This window comes from Anoplopoma fimbria, chromosome 16 (genome assembly GCF_027596085.1).
Source record: "Anoplopoma fimbria isolate UVic2021 breed Golden Eagle Sablefish chromosome 16, Afim_UVic_2022, whole genome shotgun sequence".
Lineage (NCBI taxonomy): Eukaryota > Metazoa > Chordata > Actinopteri > Perciformes > Anoplopomatidae > Anoplopoma > Anoplopoma fimbria.
In genome coordinates, this window is record NC_072464.1 from 18935319 (window position 1) to 18947796 (window position 12478).

The 12478-nt window shown below is 39.6% G+C and overlaps 1 protein-coding gene across 1 annotated transcript; it reads left to right on the plus strand.

Moving 5' to 3' along the window:
- The first annotated feature begins 9716 nt into the window (after nucleotides 1-9716).
- Nucleotides 9717-10604, plus strand: LOC129105048 (cyclin-dependent kinase 5 activator 1-like). Its single transcript, XM_054615918.1, has one exon. It carries the CDS (start codon nucleotides 9717-9719, stop codon nucleotides 10602-10604), a length of 888 nt encoding a protein of 295 aa, XP_054471893.1.
- Nucleotides 10605-12478: the final 1874 nt, after the last annotated feature.

The window sequence follows — 12478 nt, forward strand, 5'->3', positions numbered from 1 at the left end:
GGACAGATCATATAGGTAAATCATACTTATTTAACGGTTTCTAAATGAATTATGAGACCTACTGCCAGAAAAAGTTGAATTCAAACTGCGTGGATGAATTAAGGCCCTCTGTGAAGACAGTAATATGTTTCCAAAATGTCGCTTTTTTTATTCTCACTCTCCATTTTTGGAAGACGAAGTGTGTCTTCCAGACAACAGAGGAGAGGGTGAGAGGGGTTGGAGAGGCGAGAAGGGTTTATTTTGGAAGAACAAAGAGGGGTTGGTAGATCTAGATAGCATGCCATCAAAGGCAGGGGTAGATGACAAGCAGAGAAGGTGTGTGTGTGTGTGTGTGTGTGTGTGTGTGTGTGTGTGTGTGTGTGTGTGTGTGTGTGTGTGTGTGTGTGTGTGTGTGTGTGTGTGTGTGTGTGTGTGTGTGTGTGTGTGTGTGTGTGTGCAAAATAAGGGAGTGTGATTGTGTCTCTACTATCTACAGCACGTGGGCACTTTTATGAAGTGTGGGTTTGTCTAGCGAGGACTTGGCATTGAGGATCAACCCTGTCTATGAATGTTCATAATGGACCCACTTAAGCGTACAGGTACACACACACACACACACACACACACACACACACACACACACACAAACACACACTGCAATACACACACTCATAAGGCTGATTATTCTGCTACATAAATATTGCTTAACAGGCAGATAAGGGCGCCGCCTGGTGGGTATAAAGAGTAGTGTCACCTTAGCTGGATGTTTTAATGTATCACAACATCTGCATTTCATGAACTCTAGGGCTTAAATGATCATGTGCACAACATATATTTTTACATCAACGTCTCCCTTAATTTAATTGTGTAATGTGCCTCCTTCAGCGCTTTATTGTAGCTAAATGAACAATTCAGTTGTTCTATATACTAGAAGTGTAGCTATGGTTTTGACCTCTTTAGTCTTTTTCCTTCTCCACACACTTTGTAAAAGGTGAAGATGTGCCAGAAACTCCCATTCTGCTTTTACAGGTAAATGATGCATACGATTTAACATCATTGTAGAAACATTTCCCATCAAATGACCTTGCGAGCATCTTTGGAAACTGGATTGCAGAATAGATTTTGGTGTGTTTGCGCAATGCTTGGCCCCAATATTAGTTTGTCAAGGCAATTTGTCAGGCAATTCTCAAATCTTTTTTTTTTTCAAAGAGATCTGGACAGACTGCTTTTCAATTTTCTGATGAAAGTATGTCAAGAAGAATTGAAGGACAGTCATACAGACCTTATGGATATTAATAAGATAAAGACGTATTTGGAATTCTGACATTTCGAACATTTGGGACATTAATGAGTAAGAGATCAGAATAGTTCAGTCTGGTCATATCAGAGCCCACAGTAAGCTGTACAGTATTGTTGTATTTTTAAATTATTTCCAGATGTCTGTTTGATTCTTCGTGTCTTAATACCACAGTGTGTGTGTGTGTGTGTTTGTGTGTGTGCGTGAGACGGAGCCTATATCTGTGTGTGTCCCCATCCGTCTTTTGGCTGCTCCAGATAAGAGCATCAAAGCGTTCGAATGCTTATCGTACCCTTGTTCTAATTATAGCAGTGAGCCACAACAGAAAAGGACAGAACTGCAGGCTGGTTTTATAGAAGAGGAACGGCCTACATCCACCCGTAACTCTGTGTGTATATGTGTGTGTGAGTCTGTGTGTGTGTGTGAGAAAAAGAGACAGAGAGAGATCACAGCCTTTGATCACCTGGCGGTGTTTGATTGGATTGGTGCAGCATTAAAGCCCTGTTTTGATATCGCTGTTTCTAGTCTTTTGTTACATGATTCAAAAGGAAGCAGCAGGTGGGGTTGTTCAACACCAGATGCTGCTTTTGTCTCGTTACATGTTACATGTGCCGGAACATGGTGGCCACATTAGCTTTGTCCGCTCCTGCTACAAAGCTGGTGTCCATAATTTCTTTTAATTGACTAGTTGTTGGTGATGTATCCAGCTGTGTATGAACACACAAACCTGAACATTTATGTGTTAAATGATCAGAGCTGCTCACCATGCCGTATTTTTTGATCACCTTTTGTGCTCATTTACACAGACAATGAGAGCCTATTCAAAGCAGATCTTGTCAACATTATATCGTGTTTTCTCACAGCAAAATCGAGCATTTTCCAAGCAAAGCTTTTGCTGCTGCAGAATATGACCATTACAAAAAAATTACATAAAACCATAACCCTTTTCTAGTGACAGAAGGAGCTTTTAGATCACTACTTAAGTAGTAAAAGTAACATTAATGCTGTAAAAGATAAAATAAATGAAGCAAAAGTACAAACGCTTAATATAAAATGTATTACCTACAGTAATGCAGAATCGTTATGCAGATAAATAATTAAATAATTAATATTGTAGCTGGTGCAGGTTAAGCTAATTGTAACTACTGTATACACTGTCTGATGTTTTGATTTGCAACAGCATTGTAAGATCCTCATCATTAGTATGTTTCAGCTGTAAAATCTGCAAAGTAGCAACAATAGCTGATTAATGTAGTGAAGTAAAAAGTACAATAACTAATTTTAATTGTAGTATAGGAGAAGCATAAAGTAGCAGAGAATATGTGCTGCAAATACAAATAATTAACAATAGCATCTTAGAACAGTACTTGAGTAAATGTAGTTACTTTTCAATACTGTGCTTTTTTTATTTCTAGGCCATTTTTAATGATGAATAGCTGATTTGAATCTTAGCCATAATACCCAGCATCCCAGTTGGGTAATAAACGTGTATCTTCTCAATTCTAAGTGTGTGTTAGTGTATGCAGCTTAGCAGAACTGCACAGATAGCTGCATATTTCTCAATGAGAGGAAGACTCGTTGATGATATATGAACTGCCCCATTCACTGGTGTTAACAATCCTGCTTTGTCATGGGTGGGAAAATATGTGAATATCTCCTAAGTGTGTGTGCGTGTGTGTGTGTGTGTGTGTGTGTGTGTGTGTGTGTGTGTGTGTGTGTCTGTGTGTGTGTATGTCTGTGTGTGTGTGCACCACTATCAGCAACTCCATGGCCACGCAGCTGCAGACGAGAGGAGGAGAGAGTCTGTGACATTCACAGTGACCCACCTGTTTGTGTGTATGAGTGTGTGTGTGTGTGTGTGTCTGTCCGTGTATGTGTGTGTGTGTGTGTGTGTGTGTGTGTGTGTGTGTCTGTCTGTCTGTCTGTCTGTCTCAGTGTGTGTGATCCCACCTGCCCCTCTCTCACTCGATCCTCTCTAGATTGCATTTTGTCCCCACCTGCCTGCGTCGGCCGTCCTAATCCCTCCCACCGGCTTTGACAGACACGTCTGCGATAAGACACGACACCCAATCCCTTTATTACTGTTTGATCTGCATAGCACACACACACACACACACACACACACACACACACACACACACACACACACACACACACACACACATGCTCAGAAGCAGATTCCCCTTTTAATACCTTTAAAAGGCAGACTAAAACAGTCAAGAAAAGGCAGCTGTAAGAGAAATAAAAATTCAATTTCTTTATTTTTCATCAATATTTGTCTAAGTCTGGTAATCACTTATGAAACTTTCGAAACAAACCTGTTCATTTCAAACCACATTTCATTAAATAATGAGTGCAGATGCATGCTGGAAAAACATTTTTCATAAAGCTTTTTCAACTTCTCAGCTAGCTTAAAATCACATAAACCTTATCCTATTTTTCTTAATATATTTTAATTAATATGCATTTCTTATATGCAGTCGTTTATCTTATTTATGGGCTTTTAACAGGTACAAATTAACAAACACTTTCTGATAAACCTGTTTGCACTTTTGCTCACTTTTGCTCTTTATCAGACAAGTTTATCAGAGAAATGTTATTTTATGCATTTTGAATGCTTTTTCCTTAACATCCTCTCAATGTTTTGTAATTCTTAATATATTAATTAGTAATAGTGAAGCATTTTTATCATTGATATTACAGTTAATTTTCTGCATGATTTACATGTGTGTGTGCTTGTGTTGTATGTGAACACCAATAAACCACAAAGGCTTTAGAGCATTTCAGGTTCTTTACCCTGATCACTCCCACTGTCCTGCTGGCAGACCTGGAGTTAGCTGATGGGAGAATTCTGTCACTAAAGCTAATATTAGTCAGAGGTCTCAGAAACCTTCACTCCTCCTCTCTTCAGTCATTCTGCTGATATGTCATCCCACGGTTTCACTGGAACTAATTAAATGTTAGGATGAGGTGGTGAAGACGCCTGATGACAGGAAATGTCACCAGCAAGCCCTTCATGATAAATATTTCCACTCAGTCTGAGTTCATTTAAAGCTGGATGTGAGTGCCCTCCAGTGGTCAACTTGTTAAGTGTGTTTTCCAAATTTACATGTTGAGAATGTTTGTTTTAGATTTCTTGGCTGTTTGAAAAGACATTGCCCTGTTTCCTGTATAAATCATAAAAGGCTAAATGAATGAAACTGTCTAAATTATACGGTCCAGTTTGCAAGTATATGTTTAAAATGAAATGTTTTAATCGAGCTTTCAAAACCACCTTTGAAAATCTCGAGGTCCTTTTTTACTTCTTAAACTTTCTAAAAACACTTACAATGCATGTCTGCTATACAGAAACAAATAAAAAAAAGTGCATTGATTGACAAAGAGTGTCTCTCTTTTCAGATCTGATTTTGTTTCTGAATTTAAAACAGATAAATAGTTTTAATTTTTAAAAGGCTAACGCTGCTCAGGAACTTAAAATGGAAGCTTTTTTATAAACAATATATATATAATAACACCTTTTGTAACAATAGTCACAAAGGTCAAGACAGGCATTGTGAATGTATTAGCGTGTTCCAACTCTGTGCAGCATAATAATAAAATGCTACATAACTTTGTTTTGTGTAGCTTCTCCAAGTAAATTTTCTAAAAACAAGTAAGAGTAAGATGTATTTTTGATTGAATGAAATTTTGAGACAGAGTGCAATGCTTTGAGAATCAATTTGTTACGATCAGATCAGGTAAAAACATTTTTTTTAATTTAATATGCTTATAAAGAAGACCAATTAAATTTGTTGCAGCCGCTACAATTTCACTAAATCACCACTAGGAGGCAAACTAGCCACAGGAAATGGAGAGATTCATTTAAATGTTTTTCCCTTTAGGTGTCTTCTTACATAATACAGAATATGCACACTGCAGCCATCATTTTTGAAGATGTTTTGCTATTTTTTTACTGTCAGCTCCGTCAGCAGTAGACTTTGAAAACCGAGGCAATATACCATAGATGTTGAGTTTGATATTGCTGTGAACATCACCCCAGATTAAACACATACATACTGTAGGGTGAAAAGGTATGGGCATGGTGCAGAATGAAATGGAAGAGAATATGACAATAATATACAAATCAAAGACAAGCAGCATATATTGTCAGTTTATACTCTGATAGTTGAAATGACTAAATTCATCGTTTTCAGATGTGTTGACAGCACTGGGTGTTCTGTGTGTCTGGATAATTTACACATCGGATGGCACATTCATCCTGACATGAATAATCTGAGTGAACATCTGGAACAGAAAACAACTCTACTTTAGTGTAGACAGCGCAAAGTAGACATCTTGCATATGTGTATTGTATTTACTGTAGTTGATTGTTTATTGCGTTTGTTTCTTTATAATATTTTATTTCTGATTTATATCTTTGAATGTCCTTATTTCATTTGTTGCCAGATTTATGTGACATGGCAGCTACAACATTACATATTCCGTATGTGAATTTCCCACCCAGGTCGTTTTTAAACCCAAATGCTTCTGTCTTCCTCTGCCAGCCTTTTTATTTTCTATCACTGTACATGAGTCACTTATCTCCCTACGCCTATTATTGTCTACTGATTTTCTCACTCCCTCTCTTTAACTTGAGCAAACATATGGAGAAACACTTCCTAAATACTAACCTTACCAACGTCTTGCACAATTATTTAAAAACATTTTTCTTTTCAATTTTGATGTTCTGTTATATTCACAAAATCTGCCTGTTCTACTCTGAGAATCTGGCCCACATTTGCAGATCTAACTTTCATCAACCTGTTACTGTGCTTGTTGGACCATTATGTTCTGAGGTAGACAGTGGAATTAGTCGTATGACCCAACAGTGCACCCGAATCCCAGAATATCTAAAGCTCACATTACAGAAAGATAGCAGAAACTTAAAGTCAATTTAATCGTAACTGGGTTGATTTTCAAACAGCTCACAAAAGTCAGCTGGGAGGGTATTTGTGGATTTAGGGTTACTATTGGGTGCTATAAAAAAACATTTGATTAGAAATGTTAATTACCAAAATAAGCCTTCACTCTGACAATAGTTAAAGGTGATAATGTGACTCTGTGAGTAGCAGTGGCCAGAAACACAACAAAAGATTTCTTTTAAAGTTCTCCCACGCAGTAAAGCAGTTTCCCATAGCTCTACCCCCTCATCATCTAACCTTATGATTCTAAGACTCATCTTTTTCCCTCTATACCCAAACAGTGATGTAGAGTCAGGAAATCCTGAGGTTTCATGTCTAATACATTGAGATTATTCCTCTGTAACATCCGGTTGTGTTTTGTTTGATTAGGGATGAAAGAGGTTCTTTTATCCACCACCTGATTTATGTTTTGTTGGATCAAACATTGGCATGATCAAACGAGTTTGTGTGAAATGGTAGGCACTGCGGTTTTGGGACATTATTGTCTTTCATCTGAAATTTGCAAAGTTAGCTTTAAATTGCCTACTTACTTAAGTCTTTCTTCTGGTTCAGGTGTTGTTTTGGTTGATGATTTTACTAAAAGACGGCTTATTGCCCACTGATAATGATGACTGTCAGGCCTGTATTGAGCTTGATCATCAACATGATATACAATGATGGTGTTGATGACAATTAGATTAAGCTGACGGTGTCTATTGAAGTAACAGTGATGATGATGATCATGATCATGATCATGATGATCAAAGTTTTGTTGTGAGGTAACTTGTGATAGTTTCCCAAAGTTGTTGTTTTGTAGCACAAACCTAACTTTTTTTTTGTTGCGTAATGATGGGAAAAAATGCAATGTTGGCACAAAACACACTAACAATTGAAATACAATTGTTTGAAATTCATGCTCAGTGATGCAAAGATTTTTTTTAATTTGTGTCCATGTACACGAATCAATAGATTGAACTGTTGTGACTATTCCAGGAACTGCCGTGAGACTGTGTTGATATGTTGCACTTCATTATATGTGTGTGTTGCTTGGTGGGTCTGTTTTTATCATACATTTGGATACATTACTGGATCCTTGTTCACCTTTTAACAAAAGCTTTTAGACTAATTGGATACAATTTTATTTCACATTGCCTTTATGTAAGCTGTATTGTGCTGAACTCAATACATTCCCACTGAGATTGACCCAACTAAAATTCAGTCAAACATATCTATGGGATTAGGAAAATGGGAAGAAAAGAAAAGCTATTGGATATCTCTCTTGCGTCTTTCCATATACATAAAAAAATATATCCTGTAAAACCACTCAGGATGGAACTTGTTGAATAAATTAACCTTTAAAGCCATGGCATATCTCAAAATATAAAGGAAAATGTAAAGTAAATATTTGCACAGTTGGGATTTCAAGAAATTGCAATATGGGACAAGAAAGGAGAATGACATCATAAACGCAGGAAATTACAGATATATATTTTTACAATCAAGCAAAGTGGCAAAGCCCATTCTGATGACTCCAGACACTTTCAATGCTATTTGTATGTGTTTCTAAAAGCTGAATGGAAAGATCAGGCAACAGTCATGTAACATAGTGAAAGGATGCCAGTTCTGCTGAGGGTAATTGGATCACCCATGGAGGTTTTCCTGAGACACACAATGCTCCAGTAGCTGAGTGCAGGATTAAAACTGCGACCTATGGACTCACTACTGCAACAAATCTGCAATGATTCCATGGCAGACAATAAATGCTTTCATGTTATTTCAGTCAGAATGGTAATACCATCTTTGATAGAAAGTAGTGGCCAAAGGGATATTTATTCCAATAATCCATATAAACTTTAAGACCCTTACACCCAAGAAAACTGCTTGTAAAATGCCACACCACGTGCAGGTTTTGATGCTTACGGATCAGAGAATAAATTATGTCTTAGTTTATTAAATGTAGTGTCTCACACACACAATGTTTGCCCGTTGGTTCCTCAACAACAAGTAAATGTAGTTCATTCCAGGTGATGTTTATATTTGAAAATGAGCTCATAACTGGCATCAAACATTGCATGGTTCAAATTTTAAGTTTAGTACGGCCAGAGCTGGCACCAACTCTTTGTACAGATTTATTTCCAACAACTCTTCAGGGAACATTTTTGTGTGAACGTTTGGGGAAAGAGTGTTTTTATGGTTTCAAATATGTTGGAACCAGTTTGGTTGACCTTGTTTGACACAATTTCCAGATTTGTTTACTTGGTGATTTTAAATGAGGTTAAGGATGTCTTTTAATATATAATTATAGAATGTGCTTCAATGCTTTTTAGAGACAAATCATCACTATGTACACATAAACAATGGTGGAAGAATATAGTTTGATCAAAGTTGTTAGTCAGTGATACCAGGACGTAAAAGTTGGCATTCAACCTGAGTACTGTATAAAGTTACAAATACTGTCTCTCTGCAGCAGTTATCTGCCTTTGTATTGATTTTTGATGCATGAAAAATGTGAATGTCAGCCTGTGCAGATCATAAAACAATGGGCTCCTGGGCCGAGAGATGCAAAAGGCCCCACCAAGACACAGACTTAACAGTTGTTTAGCCTCTTTTTGTTGTCCCTTTGTGCCTCTTTGTAGTTGTAATGTATCTATTTGTTGATTTATGAGTCTTTTTTTGTGTCTTTTTTTTAATTATTATTGTTTTGGATCTATTTGCAGACATTTAGTGCCTTTTGGTCTTTTTGTGTTTCTTTGCGGTAATTTTAAGTCTAGTTCTGGTCGGTATGTGTCACCAGGACGACTCTGTGTTTAACATAACTGTGACTGCTCAACATTTCCTAACAGGGAGCAGACAGACACCCCACTTCACAGATGGATATATTAACCATTAATTAATTAATCCAATCAACATTAAGCATGCTAATTTAAGGATGATAATATGATGCAAATGTAAGTGAATAGGCCTATACACCAACATTCATCATGTCGGTCAGTGTATGTCACTACTTTTCTCACTGCTTTGAAGATTAGAACAACAACCAGGTATAAATAGCACTCCAAACTGGACTAGTGGAGAAGAAACATCAAGAATAGTACGTCTTATACCTGTAGGCACGTCAAACATCACGGAGGACCACAAACAACAGCCCCAGTGATTGGATCACTTGTTGGCTTTCTCATTGGCTGGCTCGGCTGTCACTCCTGGGCTGCACTTGCTCGGTTCGTTTAAGCCCATGACTTAATGCAGGGCGACTAATCTGCCTCCTATGCACCAGCCATAAGACTGTGTCGCAGCCTGTCCCTGCTGCAGGCACCGACAGAGCATCTGCTGGAATACAAGTTGCATCCTCGTCCTCACACGGAGCATCTCGAGGTGTTAAATGGAGTTTCAATCGGTGTCGTGACTGTTTCTCCACCTCCTCTCTCACCACCCTGCTGCAGAAGACTGCGCTTGAAGTTGCAGCATCCCTCCAAAAAAAACCGGCTCTCTCCTCCGCAGACATGGGTACCGTCCTCTCCATCTCCCCGGCCACCAAGAAGTCATCTATTATGGACGCAGAGCTCGCCGCAGAGGGACACAAAAACGACAAGAGCCTCAAGAGGCACTCCATGTTCGTCTCCCTCTCCTGGAAGAAGCTGGTGTCCAACTCGGCCAAGAAGAGTGCCAAGAAAGTGACCCCAAACCCTTTGCCCACCAGAGAGCTCCCATCCAACCAGGTGGCTCTTCTCAACACCGAGAACTCCAGGAAAACGCACCAAACCGAGGAGAAGAAACCCAAAGCGCCGATCCCGGTCCCGGTGCCGACGGTGCCAACGCAAATCAAAGACACCCTAGTCCCAAACGTGAGGCTGTCCACGGTGCAGAAGCAGCCCAGCAGCCTGTCTTTGGTGTCACCCAGGCGGATAGTCATCCAGGCGTCCACCGGGGAGCTGCTGCGCTGTTTGGGGGACTTCATGTGCCGCAGGTGCTTTAAGCTGAAAGACCTGAACAGCGGAGAGGTGATACTATGGTTCCGCAACATCGACAGGACTCTTTTGCTCCAAGGTTGGCAGGATCAGGGCTTCATCACGCCGGCCAATGTGGTGTTTGTGTACCTGCTGTGCGAGGACACGATAGGGGACAGTGTGGAGAGTGCGTCCGAGCTGCAAGGAGCCTTCCAGACCTGCCTGTACCTGGCCTACTCCTACATGGGCAACGAGATCTCCTACCCTCTCAAGCCCTTCATGATCGAGTCGAACAAGGATGTTTTCTGGGAGACCTCTCTCCGGATCATCAACAGGCTGAGTGCCAAGATGCTGCAGCTGAACGCAGACCCTCACTTCTTCACCCAGGTCTTCCAGGACCTGAAGAACCAGCGAGACACAAGCGAGGGGAACCTGGACCGCTGACTGAAAGACTGGAGAAACACACTGCTGGAGGTTTTTATAAAGATGAATGTGGGTTTTTTTTTTTGCAGAATCACACACACAAATGTGGTTTTGAATGTAAAAAAAAAAAAAAAAAAAAAAAAAAAAAAAAGCCAAACAGTGAAGGCTTCTCACGTCTGGGCTGAATATCTCTCTCTCTCTCTCTCTCTCTCTCTCTGTGTCTCTCTCTCATGATGTTACACAACCTCAGTGTGGTGTTTATAGGCTACAGTGTAGGAGACTTCACACATGCATGATAATGGTAATATTGTCCTCTTTTGTCTTTGTCCCCTTTTTTGAGTGACGCAGGGAGGGGGGTTGACTTTGTGGTGTGACACCCATTTTCTCCCCCCGTTTCATTCATGAATAGCCTGCTTTCTGGGCCACTGGATGTCGCAGTGAGGTGATGCTTCCATAGGCAGGACCAGAATAGATGTTTGTGAGTGAGGAGTCGAGAGGCGGAGCTGTCCGAGGTGCTGACCTGTGCAGCCATTTATCCTCCGCTCCCTGCTATTTGAGTCACCTCACCACACAGCAGAGCCCACAGTGTGGCTTAAGAGGACCATGGTGAGACACTTTCAGCACATAAGCCTAAGCCTTGTAAGGACAGGTGTATATGTATATATATATATACAGCATATTGTGCTTTTTTTTTTTTTTTTTGAGATTCTCTACCAGCTGATAGGTAAGCTGCTAAACATGCAACAGATGATCGTGTTGCTTTAAGGTGGACAAAACACATCAGTAGATATTCCTCTGTGGGCGACTGAGGTTGAAAAGCTAGTTTCCATCTACTGCTGAAAAGCTTTATGATGTGTATCTTCATTCCTGGTGAGAATGTAAGTGTTTTCAGCTTATGCGATTCTTGATATGAACCGTTGAATTGAAATGACTTGTTTTCGACGACAAACAATATATATATAAATATATATGTATCGTGCAATGGGCCGTTGGTTCAAATTAAACATGAGGGTAGGGGGGAGAAAAATGTATCTCCCACCTGGGATGCGATACACTGCACAAAATGGGCTCAAAGATGGCCATACAGCAAGAATATCAACCCAAGCCCCCCTTTTGTGTATTGCTTTCCGATACATTGCAGAAGGCCGACGTACGTAGAGACTGAATGGAATGTACAGTTTTTCAAGAGATTGTTTTAAAATCTCATAAGTGCCAACTATCAAATGCTCTTGGCCTGATACTTTGTGGTTTACATGTACATATTCCACAATTTAGATGTGCTCTGTGTTTTATTTTTATCTGCCAGTTTTTGAAGGTGGCTGTATATGATGTTGTTCAAGCGTAACAAAACAAAAAACAAATGAGAGCGTAATGGTCAAATGTTATTTTCTGCCCTGCAATGTAAATGTGTTGTGAGCCTCAGTTTGCTGATGGGTTCAATTCAAATGCAGAGCAGTCAATTCAGGGAGGATGTTTCCTCTTGATGTAAATATAGAATTTGAAGGCCTCATTACGAAGTGACTATCATTTGCACACATCATTGCATTTTCTATAAGCTAAACGTGATTTGACTTCAACTCTGAAACCAAGCTTGAAGGGCAACCTTGACAGTAATTATTCAGTATTATGCTTCTAAGTGATCATCGTGATGTTGTGTTGTAGGACCATTGCTTGGAAAGTGGAATATAATGCTGCTATTTTGCACAGCTGTGGACAAACATTTGATGTTTTTGCACACTGGTATAACATAATGGCCGTGAACCAGTGTTTCCTGTCAGGCACTGAAGTGTTTGCCATTCATTTTGCAGTTAACATCACCAAGTTTCGCTCTACGAAGATCATCTGTGAATTAGATCTTTTGTACGGTTCTTTTTCTTCCTATGTGTCAGCTATGG

What these genes read in the sequence shown, in the direction of transcription:
- LOC129105048 (XM_054615918.1), top strand. Translation starts at nt 9,717, where the DNA reads ATGGGTACCGTCCTCTCCATCTCCCCGGCCACCAAGAAGTCATCTATT.